The 15076-nt window shown below is 41.5% G+C and overlaps 1 protein-coding gene across 3 annotated transcripts in view; it reads left to right on the top strand.

The window, feature by feature from the left end:
- PLXDC2 (plexin domain containing 2) overlaps positions 1-15076 on the top strand; it is a 215032-nt gene that overhangs the window by 180964 nt on the left and 18992 nt on the right. For all 3 annotated transcript variants that reach the window (XM_077303069.1, XM_077303071.1, XM_077303070.1), the window contains exons 10-11: positions 12117-12177; positions 13129-13282. In XM_077303069.1, the coding sequence (XP_077159184.1) occupies positions 12117-12177; positions 13129-13282 (215 nt within the window). The remainder of the gene's footprint in view (positions 1-12116; positions 12178-13128; positions 13283-15076) is intronic.

Raw genomic sequence — 15076 nt, 5'->3', positions numbered from 1 at the left:
AATGCATGCCACAATGGAGGACCCACCTTACATCTAAGAGTCAGGAGGTATTGTATCCAAGCATCTGTATTTGTATTACAAATGTTTTTAAAAGACAATTTCAAAGTCAACACTGTCTTGCCTATAACCACACATATCTTCTTATAATAGACTAGCTTCAAAGCCTGTTCCTAAGAACGGGCCTTGAAAGGGCCCCTCCCCTGGCCCCTAGCCAGGCAGATTAAGGTGGCCTTGGACCACATCTCAGAGCCAGATCAAGTGGGGTGGGCGGGGGCTGGCCAGCTGGTTAGCAGAACAAGAGGCCCTTGTTAGGAGGCCCTCCACCACAACCCTTTGCCCAGGGCCCTCTTCCCTTACCTGCTGCTGGCTCCAGGCACTGAGGCGTGTCTCAGAGCAAAGAGGCTAGAGTCCAGGGACAGAGGGCAGGAGCTGCAGGGGCAAGGCCAATCAGCAAAGCTGGCTGCACCCTGATTGGCCCTATTCTAACTTGGACAGCCGGACACGTCCCACTCCCCAGGCTGTTTCACAAATATATAGAGGAACCATGGATAAGGATGGCTGAAAACTTGTGGATTTCTCCCTAGTTAGGGGGAGACATGATTTTAAAAGTTTGAAATTAGGGAGACTGGGAGATAATCCTGAAAAAAGTGGGTGGATATGGTTGTTTCTTATTTATTTAAACCATTTTAATGTTTGCATATATATTTATTGTCAGTACTAATCCTACATGTCCAGAGGTTAATCTGTAAAATATTGCCATACAATGGCAAAAGAAACACTGCTGGAAAACTAGTTCTAGAAAGAGAACTGGACAGGTTTTTAAAGGCATCTCCATCATTCTCTGGCCAGAAGGCAAGACAATTAAAATAATATTTAGGATGGATATACAGCATTTTAGGTGAACACACACCACTGCTTCCACACAAGTGTCCTAGAAAAGAAGGCAATATTGATGTTATTCTCATAGAGCAGATAGAGCTTAAGCAAAAGAAAAAGGATAAATTGCAAGTGTTGAGTCAACTTTGATACTGCAGAGTGAAGTTCAGCTTCTGGCTAACTCAGATCACAGCAATTTGTATGTTGGCACCAAATGATGCTCAATGGCTTGGGAGCCATTTGTGGCTCTTCTGAGCACAGTGATTCCAGGTTCCCATGGAGGCTCCCATGTCCCATAGCCCACCCTCTGCATCAGCAGCTGTCAGAAGAAAATAATTAAAAATTGCTGTTGTCAAGATGGTCTTATGTCACTCCTGCCAAAACCCGGGAAGTAACATTGATTCCAGCAGTTCCTAGAGCAGCATCAAGGCACTTCTGAATTTTCTCCAGCAATGACATAGTACAATTATGGTGCACTCCCATGACCCCAACCCCAACCCCCACTCGTTATCTGAGCACTGTTCTCCAATGTGGTATCTGCCTCATGTTGCAGTAAAGCGGGTGCAACCCTTGGCTCGTGGTACTTGTGGTTGGCAGTTTGTTCCCACCTTGAAACAGCTCCTGGCAGAGAAACGGGTAAGCTGAGAGGGTTCCTGAGGTTCGGGCCTCATGCCAGGGAGGGAAGTAAATGTGGCTGTTTAGGTTGATTATAATTGCACATGTGGCTTTCTTCAAGCCATGGAGTGAATACCACTGATCTAGCCAATGTTATTACAGCAACAGCAACTGAATATGCTGAACAGTGAGAGCTTTTTATGGGCAACATTCTTTCAAGGGTATGGACTGTCTCCACACTTGGCCATGCTAATGAAATAATTAGTACTTTCAAAAATAAAGTTAATTGCTGAAGACAAAAAATTAAGATTCATAAGTGTACTCCAAAGCAATATAGAGTTGAATATACATAGCAGTGTATCCAATCAGATTTTCATTAACTTTGATAACATCAGCCTCCCAGGTATTCAGGCTATAATCAAAATTTGTTCATAGATATATTAAATATATAAAATAAAATCCAGATATTGTCAGCAAGCAGCCAGTAGTGTGTAACCGATTAGCAAATATGATTTTTTAAAAATATTATGGAGTACCTTTGGCATTCATTTGTATTTTTGATATAACGACCCAGAGAACTGGCTGATTCTTTTGAAATGAATACTTGTGGTGTGCTTCCAAATTATGTGATCTGGTTTTTGGGGATGGAAAATTTCTTGAAAACCCTGTTGAATATTTGTGGCCAATGGAAGAGAATATCTGGAACATTATTTTATTATACTACTTATACAAAGGATCGGGTTGTTGGGGCTTTTTTCTTTGTTTAGATTCTGTGAAGATTGATTTCTTGCTGTCTGACCAAATGTCATCTATAAGACATCTTTATTTGCTAATAAAATTTGACACTGAGTGTCTGGTAGTTGACATTTCCTGGTCATCTGATTTGACTCTATATTTTATAGAGTATATATTATATGTTTCTTGCACTCTTCATTTTTAATGTGTTAGTCACTTTGGTGGCCTTGAGGAGAACAGAAAGGCAGGGTATAAATTTTGTAAACAATAATTAAAATATTATTTTTTATTATTATTATATTATTTTTAGTGCTTGTCTCCCGCTCTCTCCAAGCAATTTTTCTCTGGGGGGTATTTATTCTGTTGTCTGGATACCAGCTGTAATTACATGAGAAGTTGTCAAACCCTACTCATTGAGCTTTATGACAAAGGGAAGATTTCATTAATGAAAAGTCGAATTAAAGTGAAAACACAATGCACCGTTCTCCCAGAGATCCCAGATTACTCTAACAACTATACCCGCTTGGTATGGTGGTTAAAAGTGATGGCTTCTAATCTGGCGATCTGTGTTTGATTTCCCGCTCTCCGACATGTAGCCACATGGGTGACCTTGGGCTTGTCACAGTACTGATAGAGCTGTTATGACTGGGCTGTCAGCCTCAGCTACCTCACAGGGTGACTGTTGTGGGGAGAGGAAAGGGAAGGTGTTTGTAAGATGTTTTGAGACTCCTGGTAGAAAAAAGTGACGTATAAAAACCAACTCTTCTTTTTCTACTTGGATAGAGTTACCTAGAACACAATACAAATATTCCTTACTTATTCTGGGGACCTTTCCGCACACCATAAATATAGTGAAATGCCTACCCACTGAAGATGTTACATTTTTGGCATTTCGCATGATGTCACTACCATCCAGCATCATCAACCAGCAGGCCACACGTTAAAAATAAAAAATAAAAAAATGTATGGAGATGAAGAAGCGCTATCTCTGCTGCCAATGTCCCACCCTCACACTCGCTTCCCTCTCCCTTCTCTTGGGGACGGGTTTCGTTTTTTTTTTTTTTAAGCAAACTGCCTGGAGCAGCGAATATGTGTACCAGTGTACAGGCAAAGCAAAAAAAAATTGTTTTTCCAAGTAGTCATACAAAGCATGCCTCTCTAAAGTCGTTCCCCCCCCCAATCAGGAACAAGATTATTTTTTCAGTATCAAGACTCGTGAGTCCATAATGGGTTACATTCAAAAAGCACTATGCATCTATGATTAAATGCATAGGTGTTTCAATGGAGAAGGTTTGAACTAAAAAAAAAAAATTAGTGGGCATCACAGGCCCTTTAAAAGGTTGAGAAACAGGTTGGTTGCCTGGCTTAATTGACAAGCGGAAGAGAGTGACGTGTAAAGCTCGGTGCTCTCTTCCACCATCTCAAGTAGGCATGCAGAGTGCAAGGAGCGCAAAAAGGCGGCGTATGGAAGCGAGACAGGCAATGGAATGGCTGGGGGCGTGATTATTTTTACCGCTATGCCATTATGCTGGCATAACGCAATTTTTTAAGATGTGTGGAAGAGCTCTGGAAGTTGTATTTATATGTATGTTGTAGTGAAAGGAACAATATGCACAAAGAGATACCTTGGAAAGACACTTGAATGCATATATTTTGATGAGAAATGTGGTTATGGATACCCTGCAAGCTGACAGTCATTTTAAATGCAGGTATCCACATCAAATACAAAACATTTCATGAGAAGCACCCTTATATATGCTTTGTCTCTGACTTGTCCAGAGTCTGTGTTGTATAACAGCAGTAATTAAACCATTTGCTTCCCAACCTCTAGGTCTAATGAGTGCTAATGGGTATTCCTAATGAGAAAACTGATGAGCCCATGCTCTTCTATAATTCATCAGTAATCAGCATTTGACTGTTTTTGCTGTGTGTTCGCTTTAATTTGACTTTGCATTCATCTAAAGACAAATGTGACCTGGAGGGGGTAAAAATCCAATATGTCTTGAACTTAGAGCCTATATCATCCAAGAGCTAGAAATGCCATCTGTCATGGGACCTTTCATCCAAGCCCTTGGCTTGTTGCTTGTCTGTGTTAATTAAATCAGAAGAAGAAGAGTTTTATTTTTGTTATGTTTTTGTTCATCCCTTCCAATTCATTTATGCTTTCCATGTCTGTGACAACACTGAATTCTTTATTTTTTAAACCACCTGATGGTGCAGTTTTTAGAAATCTTTAAGAGGCCCATTAGAACACCTCCTGTAGAGAGACCCAAGGTAAATATTGAATGCAGCATTGTTAACCAACATTTATTTCTATTACTCCTGTTGCAGTTCCTGCCAGGTGTGAGGGCTGGAGAAATAGAACTACCCCCAAAAGAGCCTGTATATGTTCAGGATATTAATTTTAAAAAATGAACGGGGTTAACAGACATGCTCAGTACTGACAAGCATGTCTTTTTTTCTGCCAAGTTCTGTTGTTAGATGTAAAATTGCCCTAGATCTAGGGTCAGGGCTTCGAACCTTGCAGTTTCAAATCCAGCAGCAAGCAGAAAGAGATTCCTAGGCAGAGATCCTGTTAAATGAAATAAAGCTTTATTGAAAATACTTAGACCATTTCCATATGAAGAGGTAAAATGCGAGTGGCTTCCTGCTTGCAAATGTGGGATGGCAAATGTTGTGTTTGCAGCCCTCTTCATGGGGAGACCCTCTCATGCGTTTTCCCTCTGCCCCGCCATGGCTTCTTGCCTCCTGACAAGGCTGCAAGGGAAAACAAGCCGAACTTCTCCCGCTGTTCCTTGGCTTGTCACAGCAAGATACCAATCACACCATAGCAGTTCTCTCTGGCTTGAAACTTTCTCCCTGCCCCATCCCTGAATTTTTTTTTTTAAGTCACTTCCACATTGCTATTTATAATAGAAATCAGTGCTGCCCCATTGCTATGTCGAAATGCCAAAATGATACAGAATTCACCCCCCCTTTTTTTATTTTTTATTTTTTGAATTCATGTTCTTTTGCAGCTTATTATAGTCTGGGTGGATTTCTGAGGCCCTGAACATGATAACTGGAGCCCAAAAAGACATTTTGTGTAAATGTCTGGCTTTAAAACACTGAGTGTTAAGAACATCCATAAAAACATGACCAGTGGCTAAAATGATCTTGATTGAACTCTTTCACTACAGGCACCCTTGCTGGCTCACCTGGATGTTATTCGGTGTTTGGTTAATATTGGGCCTGCTCAGTAGCCATTTGTCCCACAGGATTATGGCTCACTTGAGCCTTGGTTACAAAATACATTTGTAACTTCTGTGTTGCAATACTAGCAGTAGTCCATAGAATAATCCCTTTTATTTGCGTAAAAGTTTTAGAAAGAGTTTGGTGCAGTTGCAGTAGAAGAGAGCCAGTTGGTATAGTGCGGCCCTTTTCAAAATTTTGACTGTGGAAGAGCCCCTGAAATAAATTGTCAAGCTTGGAAGACCTCCAGAACTGATGTCAGCTGGCCATGCCTCCATGTCATGGCCCCTGGAAGTGTCATGTCATTGGAAGTGCCATCATCACCCACACCCTTTCCCCTCCTTTCACTCCCTGCCACACCTTTACTACTACAACAGTAGCTCCACCTCATTGTGGCTTGAAAGAATGGCAGGAGCTGAGAAGATAGCAAGGACCCCCCCCCTACCATGATACAACTAACTTTCCCTCCTTTGATTTTTGCTCCCATGGCCTACCCACCAAGCCCTCTGGATGGAGGCAGCCAGTTCCCTAGCTTGTGGCCAAGTCCATTAAGGTAGGAGGGCAAATGCCATAGACCCCGCTTCTGATATCCCAGAGACCCCCATAGGTCCACAGACCCTGGTTGGGAATTCCTGGTTGCTAAAGTGTTGAATTAGAGTCTGGAAATTTGGGTTTAATCCTTATTCTGCCATGGATGTCCTTGAATCAATCACATTCAGCCTAATGGACCTTAGCAACTTTGGATACCCATGTAGAGGGGGGGGATGGGGCATAAGTGAAGTAAATTGCATAAAGAAATGTGTGCATCAACTATCATTTGTCTGATTATTTCTTCAGTGAATGACTGCCCAGTTTCTCCCAGTGGGAGACTAACATCTCTGTAGGTTAGCTTACCTAATCAACAGTACATGTTAACCAATCTATTGGATTCTTGTAATTCATTTTAGAGAGTGCAAAATCTGGAAATGTTCACAAACATATGAATTAGACGCCATGATTTAATGATTCCCCTGCTTGAGCCACTGATAAGATGCTCTTAAGCAAAATAGAAGCAATTATCATATTGCAATTGTCGATAATTCATACCAGTTTAAATCGATTGTGTGCTAAGCTGATGATGGTAGGAAATGACACCAGGCTAATAGAATGCTGCTCATGTTCTGATTTGTACCAAGTAAACTACAAATGTATCATTGGTCTGAAAACTGGAATGCACCTTTTCATTGCCGTGGAATATGAGGGGTGTATCTGAGTTGCCATCTGAGTTGGTTTTGTGCTGGCTAAAGTTCCTTTAGGATTCTCTGGTGGTGACACGTTGCCTGGCTCAATCACTGGTCCTCTGCCATACAGCAGCCAGTTCTCTGATTGAAGAAGAAGAAGAAGAGTTGGTTCTTATATGTCGCTTTTCTCTACCCGAAGGAGGCTCAAAGCGGCTTACAGTCGCCTTCCCATTCCTCTCCCCACAACAGACACCCTATGGGGTGGGTGAGGCTGAGAGAGCCCTGATATTACTGCTCGGTCAGAACAGCTTTATCAGTGCCGTGGCGAGCCCAAGGTCATCCAGCTGGCTGCATGTGGGGGAGTGCAGAATCGAACCCGGCATGCCAGATTAGAAGTCTGCACTCCTAACCACTACACCAAACTTGCTCTGAATACCCTGTGCTGTACTATTTATACAAAATAAAAATTGTTTACTACTGTCTCTAGTTTAAAAAGGGGTTCCCCCATTCTGGTTTACCATGATAGCAAACAGCACTTAAGAGCATGAAGGTTAGAGCAGGGGTAGTCAACTGCAGCCCCCCAGATGTCCATGGACTACAATTCCCATGAGCCCCTTCCATCAATCACTGGCAGGGCTCATGGGAATTGTAGTCCATTTACATCTGGAGGGTCGCAGTTTGACTACCCCTGGGTTAGAGGTTTGTTATGTGTTTTTAAAGATCCTTATCTGAATAATCTTTAATTTGATCATTCTAGAACTACAGGTTGGTATGTTGTGTTAAATTGTTACGGGACATGTGAAACTTTCTCATTCTTTCTTTTCACATTGAAAAAAATACCCCTTGTATACAACCACCCCACTTTCAAATATTTTCAGCCACCAGAATTCCAACATCCTGCTGCCTGTTCCCCTGTTGATATGAACTAATGAATACTGAGACTGTTTGCTGTTCCGCCTTCAGTCTGAGAAGTTCTGATTAGGAGTCTGTTCATGTCCCAGGGCTTTCTGATACAAGATTTTCTTTTTGCTGAACTCCATAGCACTATCCTAGCAGGAGGCTGTAGCTGCAGGTTCTACAGATTAATGTCTTTTCCTGCCAGCATCTTTGTGTACTTTGGCTGGATCAGTACTGATTTATCCATGTAGAACTTGTAGCACATGCGACGGGCCCTGTAGTTCAAGGGGCCCCACCCCTATCTTGCCAGCAAAGCCACTGAATTGAGTGACAGAGAGCTTGCTGGAGAGTGCATGCACAGAGAGCTTACGTGCATACTCCTGCTGTTCTTCTGCTCCATCGGCTTCAACTTAGGCAGGGAGCATCATTGTCTGGATCATCCAGCAGCAGAGGAGTTGGAGAGTGATTGTGCTGGAGAGCAGACATGGCTGCAGGGGAGTGGGGGGCAGGAGTCAGCTGGCCAGTTCTTTTGCAACTGGGGAATTCACTCAGTTGGCGCACACATGCAGGCGCAGAACTCTGCACCTGCATGCAGGTGCCAGGTTGCGCACCGCCACCAGCACCTCCCCTCCCCCCCCCTGTGCTGCCCCCTACCCTCTTTGCCTCAGCTTGAATTGTTATAAAAAGTTTAATAATAATCACTGCAAGTTAAAACAGTAATAACATTAAAATGGTCTTAAATTTTTTTTAAACCTATATATTCAAAGTAAATGAAACCATCTCTGACCACTCAACAATACTCATAATTTGGAAACTAATTTGCTCTTTTTGTGGCTTCCATCCATGTTACTGATTGTTCCTGCTGAGGTTAATATATTATTCAGCAGGTACCAAGCTGTTTTGAACTGGCAATTTTGACTTCATTTGTCATCTCTAAATGAGAAAGAAAAGACTTTAAAAATATATATCTTTTAATCATGATAGTAAATAGACAACCATTTTGGTGTTTTTCCGCACCAAAAAATGGGGACAAATTAGATGGACCCCTTCCTCCATACTTTGCACTTGCCAAAATGGACAACTCTCCTTGGTCCCCTGTGGTCAGATCATCACCATTCTGTCTGTAAACACTCCTTGAGTTCCACTGGGACTCCTAAAATCACATTGCCATGTTCCATGTCAACAGTATTCGCATTCCCCCCCCTCCCCTTTTCTTAAATGAGGCTCTTGTTCTCATGTCCTAGAATGTGGTTTGTTAATTGCTTCACTAGGAGCAGACTTGGGTCATCCTTTGAGAATGAAGTTGTTATAAAACGGCTGTGTTGACAGATGGTACAAATGGCATAACTAATCAAATCTGCTATGGTATGTTCATGGCGGTGGGGAATTATTGTTGTGCCAGTAAATGAAAGCCTTATTAAATGTTCTAAGCAGGAAACACATTGTAATGATAGCTTGCAAAGTCATAATTTGGGGATGCAGCAGTTGATTATATACACTGTAACTGATGGATCTTTGACATATGCCTTGGAAATTCATCCCAGATAGCCCTTTTCTTCTTTTTTTTTTTTTTTTTGCATCAAATTTTAAGATATCCAGATTCTGGTAAAGCAACTTTTCAAAATAAAACTGCTTAGGCTTGCCAGTGCATCAGCTGGAAGTATCAAGCCTCTTTTCTTTTTTTTTCTTTTTTTTTACTTTCCTTAGATAAAAGACTTTAGATTCATTGTTCCATACATTTCTGATAAAGCTTATTTCACTTCCTTTCATACCGTGTCAGTGTGCCGTGATCAAAGATTGCTTGCTTCATTAGTGCAGAAAACTACCTTGATTTGTGCAAAGACAAGAAAGAAGTGTTTTTGACTGAGGATAAATTTAAATTTTAAAAAGCTTAAAGGATTGCTACTCTACAGTGTAATGAAATGCAGGGTTACTCTGTCTAAGCCCAGTGATTTAGACAGGAGTAACTCTGCATAAGATCACACTGTTAATTGTATATATTTTCATCTGTTTACAGAGTTACACCTTTTTAAGCAAATTGACCCCAATGGACTTAGAAGTCTGTAACGGTGCTTAGGATGAAACTGTCATCCAAATTAAGTCTGGTGCTCCTTCTACACACAATACATGCAAGATAGCAATAAAGAGATCTCCCTTGGCTTCAAAGGATGAGTTTAGCAGTCAGTACAATAAATATGAGTGGAATCCACCTTCATTAAAAGGTAAAGGTAAAGGTATCTCCTGTGCAAGCACCGGGTCATGCCTGACCCTTGGGGTGATGCCCTCTAGGGTTTTCATGGCAGACTCATTATCATATTTTCTGTGGCCGTTGCCTCATTCCTCTCCCCCCACCCTGTGCTAATGTACTAACTTCTGTAATGCTTCCTGGGAGATTAAATGAACGAAGGGCTCATTACCACTTAACAAGCAGACAGAGAAATCATATTAAAAGGTGCAATCACCGAGTCATGTTTGACCCTTGGGGTGACGCCCTCCAGCATTTTCATGGCAGACTCAATACGGGGTGGTTTGCCAGTGCCTTCCCCAGTCATGACCGTTTACCCCCCAGCAAGCTGGGTACTCATTTTCCCGACCTCGGAAGGATGGAAGGCTGAGTCAACCTTGAGCCGGCTGCTGGGATCGAACTCCCAGCCTCATGGGCAGACAGCTTAAGACATTTCTGCTGCCTTACCACCCTGCGCCACAAGAGACTTCATTACAATTTACAAAAACCCTTCTATTTCCACAAACTAGTCCATAGTGCCACATATCCAGCCTTTATAGTGGTGAAACTTATACCAAAACTCCCAGGTTGGCAACTTCCCCTCTTTCAATTTCTTCTCTCAATATAGTGCTGCAGTGAAAGGTTTAGATTGGTGCAACATATTGCAATTAAGATGAGTTTAGCTTTGTTGTACCTTTGATGCCTAAGAGTTGTAGCACTTTGCCTTCTATATTCTCAAGTCATCTTAAAAATATTAATGACAGTACTTTTGTAGTTAGATGCTTTTTGGGGGAATAATTGAAAAAATAATCGGCCAGCTGTTTTACAATATGCTTGTAACATGTCATAAAATTACATTTTGGGGTGTGGGAAACCTCATTAATTTTAGTTAATTGAGGTAAATGTTTAGGAGCAACCTCTATTTTTGCAATGCAAGTTAAAAGGAAAAAACAGAACATTTTGGATGGCTTCTTGCCTATAATATGACATGCACTGATCACCCATTCTGATAAAGAAAACAAAAGAAGAACTAGGTCTTTTTACCCCACTTTTTATTTCCTGAAGGAATCTCAAAGCAGCTTACAATCGCCTACTCTACCTCTCCCTACAACAGACACCTTGTGAGGTAGGTAAGTCTGAAATTGTGATCTTGACCTCTTTCGTTCCCTCCAGAGGTAGGGCTGGGAGGATGAGGAGAGTTGGAGGTTTTCTACCATATATCTGATACTGTGTTTTTGTGGTCCATTTTAATGGTGTTTTAATGGGTTTTTTATCAGACATTGTAACCCGCCTTGAGCCAGTCTCAAGAGTGGTGGGAAATAATGATAATGATAATGATAAAAAAGAATTGTGACTGGTGCAAGATCACCCAGCTGGCCGCATGCAGAGGAGTGAGAAATCAAACCACCGTGCATAATGGGTCTAGGAGGAAAAGTATACCTCAGAGGAGGAAAGGGGGTAGTGTTAGCATTCAACAGGCTGTGTGCCCCTGTGGAAATTTCTTGTTGAAGTCTCCATGTACATGAATTACAATTCCCATGAGGCCCTGCCAGCAATATGTGTCAGAGTGTCAGTCAGGTGATGTTTCAAGTGCATAATCATTTACGACAGTCTACTGTGCTTTTCTCTACCCAAAGATGTCTCAAAGCGGCTTATAATCACCTTCCCTTTCCTCTCCCCACGACAGACACCCTGTTAGGTAGGCAAGGCTGAGAGAGCCCTGATATTACTGCTTGGTCAGAACAGCTTTATCAGTGCTGTGGCGATTAGAAGTCTGCACTCCTAACCACTATACCAACCCAGTATCAGAGCACATGCATAAATGGGACCTTTTTTTCTAAAAGAGTGATTTTAAAGGCCCAATGAACTAACTTAGGTGGAAAATGGTAAGTGCATAATACCACCAGGTTAGAGGCTGCCCCTCTTAACCACTATGTCAAACTGTGCTGCTTGGTACATAGCATTCTTCATAGTACGAATATAGAGAATACGGGGAAAAAAACTAAACAGACTAATTTAAATTGACTTAAATCTACAGGTTTGAGATCAGGCCTTAAGCTCCTGCTGGGTAACATAGTGAAGCTATTAACTATCCAAAGCCAAAAGACATTGACATCTCACACTGTCTAATAATAATTAGTTCCTTATAGAAAACACTAATCATTTTGAACACTCTATTGATCATACAAATTTAAAAGCAAAAATCTTAATTATTTCTTTTTTTCTTTACTTTCTTTTCCTCTCACCCTTCCATTTTTACCCAACCAATACATGTTTCATTTGCATCTGGACTGTTTAATCGTTTCCACCATTTAAAGATGTTCCAGTGGATTTGATCGCCACCGGCAAGACTGGGTTGACAGTGGTTGTCCTGAAGAGGTAGTATGCTTTTGCCTATGTTTATTTTCTTAGTTAGGACCATTAAAAAATTTCTTAGACTCTGGCCATGATTCAGAGATAACTGATCAGATGAGGGATCAGATAATGTTGACAAGGTTGAACATCTATGTGGCAGTGTTGTTCTTCCATCACATTCTTCCCTGATACCATGTTTTGTGCATTAAGTCTGAAATCAGATGTATTACCCAAGCATGGAAACCTTGGGGTGCATGCTACAATTATGTATAAAGAGTGTATTTTTATAAGCTTTCTATTTTGCAAAAGCCAATGGGACTTACCCCAGGGCGCCATTGCTGCAGTGGGGAAGCTGCCGTCGCAGCAGGACAGGCTGGAGGACTTAGGACTGCATGTCCCATAGTCCTTTGGGGTGGGAATCGCTGGCGGCAGCTGATTGGAGGGGAGAGAGCATGCTGGCTCTCTCTGCCTCCTCCCCTCTGCCCTTCATATAGAAGTGGGTAGGAGGCACCTTCTGCTGTGTGAGGATTCTACTCACATCAGAGAAAGTGTCCTAACTTAATAGAAGGCAGCTACTGGATGCACATCAGTACATTTTATTACTTATTTTATTAGTTATCCATAACATGAAAGTAGTACTTTAAAAAGTAGTCTAGTATCTGCACAGAAATGAAATAAAAAGAGGTTTAGTGAAAAACCTAACATATGATTTCAGCAGAATCTGAGAATCTTTTCTTCCCTCACTGAGGGATCTGTAGTCAACCATCTTTGAGATATCAATGCTCTTTTTAAAAAAAAATCAAGTTGGAAAGTTTTCAGACTTGGTTTTAGAAAAACCATTCATGATTTAATGTTTCCATTTTCATTCACTCTAGTCTGACATTTTGTGCTTATTTTAGACGTCTGTACATCTGAGACAAATAGCTTCCATTGAGAACCAATTTTCTCTTTTCTTGTTTGTTTATCCCTCTGTAGTCGAAAGATAAGATTTGTGAGAAGAATGTAGACACGACTGAAATGCCTTCTCAGACCACTGTTGCTTTACAGCAAACTACAATGAGATTCAGAGTTTTAACTACTACCAAAGGAGCCACAATTTCGCATCTGCCAACTAGCCTGCCCACAGAAGGTAACTTTAAACAGGAATTTTTTTATATGTAATTGTAAACTTTCCAAGACTGAAAAGGTTATATGAGCTTTGGACATGTGAAAACATGATCTATAAATATTTTTTTCATGATCCAAAACTATACTGTAAATTAATCTTCTTTCCAACCAAATTTTCCTTACCAGATTACCTGCTTTTTTTTTTAAACATAGCAATGTGGTAGTACAAATAGGAGAAAATAAAGTCTAAGAGGAAACTACAACACTAAAATCCTATGCAGAATTACTCCAGTCTAAACCCATAGAATTTCATTGCGCTATTACTTTGATTGCTGAATTAACATTTCAAAGTAATTCATGTAATACATCTATTGTGTGATGATATTTAACATTGTTCAGCCAGGCTTTCCTAGATAAATATCTTTCCAGCAACTGTTGGGTTCTAAGAAAATATCCACGTATGTTTTCAGGTTGTTTTTTCTGTGCAGTCCCCATGTGGGAGTTTTTGGGGCTGCTAAATGCCATACCCAAAAACCCTAAGCGTACATTTTTATTGTTGTGATTGTTCACAGACACTGTGTTTTCCATATTTATCAGTGTCATCTAAAGTAGAGCCTTGTAAGTTCATTGAAGTTCAAGAGCTCTGCTTAGTGTGTCGTTGTATGGCTTCTTCAGTTCCATTTCCTTCTCTCTCAATACATGAGAACCAAACTGGCTTTGCTACTTAGTTTCATCGCTGAGAAAAAATGTAGCAGCAATGCCCTAAGGTGTTATGAGCCATGGGTGGGCAAAATAAAGGTATACATTCATCATCAATCTTCTATGCCGGGGGTAGTCAAACTCAGATGGACAATACAGTTATGGTGTTTTATTTAAACAAGCAAGAGGAGACAGGGTCCGGGGGGCTGTATCAGGAAGCTACTCCTGTATGGAATACAGCACTGAAGCTCAATCCTTCCATTTAAGCTATCCATATCCCTGGAAGTTTAAACATGGAAGCCGACATATTGAGCAGGGCTAGAATATTCTCCCATGAGTGACCATAAACATCACTTGCCAGGAACCACTGTTTACCTTCTGAGGGGTTCCAAAGGTCAATCTTTTTGTGATGTGAGAAAATAAGGAATCTGTGAGGTTCTGTTTCCAAGCACTAGTAGGAATTGGCTCCCGAGGGCAGGGGTAATCAACCTGTGGTCCTGCAGAGGTCCATGGACTACAATCACCACAAGCCCCTGCCAGCATTTGCTGGCAGGGGCTCGTGAGAATTGTAGTCCATGAACATCTGGAGGACCACAGGTTGACTACCCCTGCCCTAGGGAATGAGTTTCAGCTGCATTGGCAGCAAGCCCTGTTTTATGCTTTCTCTCCTTCCGCGCTCCTTATCAGTAAGAAGCCAGGAGGGAGAGATCAAACACGATCCTAGTAGCACCCTTTTGACCTCATCAAATATGATTTCCAATCCTCATGGAGAGTTCCTGAGGCCAGTTCTTTCCCCTACCAAATCACCTCGATTTAATCAGCTTCTACCAGGTGCTTCATCATGATCTGAATCACTTCAACCTGATGGCTTGGAGGCTTCAGACAGCGGCCTCATATTTTCTAAGGACGTTAAATAATGTTCTCCTGCAGTTATGCAAGACAAACATTAGGAAATCCAATATGTATAAGTGAAGGCAATTTTCCACCTGGGAAGGATGTTGTGATGGCCCATTCCAGGCTGGGCTGGAGATGCTTGCTTGGCTTGACCCATCCCAACCTTGGAGCAGACAGAGTTCCCAGCTGTACAGCTGCTAAGCAATCCAGCCGGTGCTGTTAT

The sequence above is a fragment of the Paroedura picta genome, chromosome 11, assembly GCF_049243985.1.
Source record: "Paroedura picta isolate Pp20150507F chromosome 11, Ppicta_v3.0, whole genome shotgun sequence".
Classification (NCBI taxonomy): domain Eukaryota; kingdom Metazoa; phylum Chordata; class Lepidosauria; order Squamata; family Gekkonidae; genus Paroedura; species Paroedura picta.
This window is presented reverse-complemented; position numbering and strand designations above follow the sequence as displayed.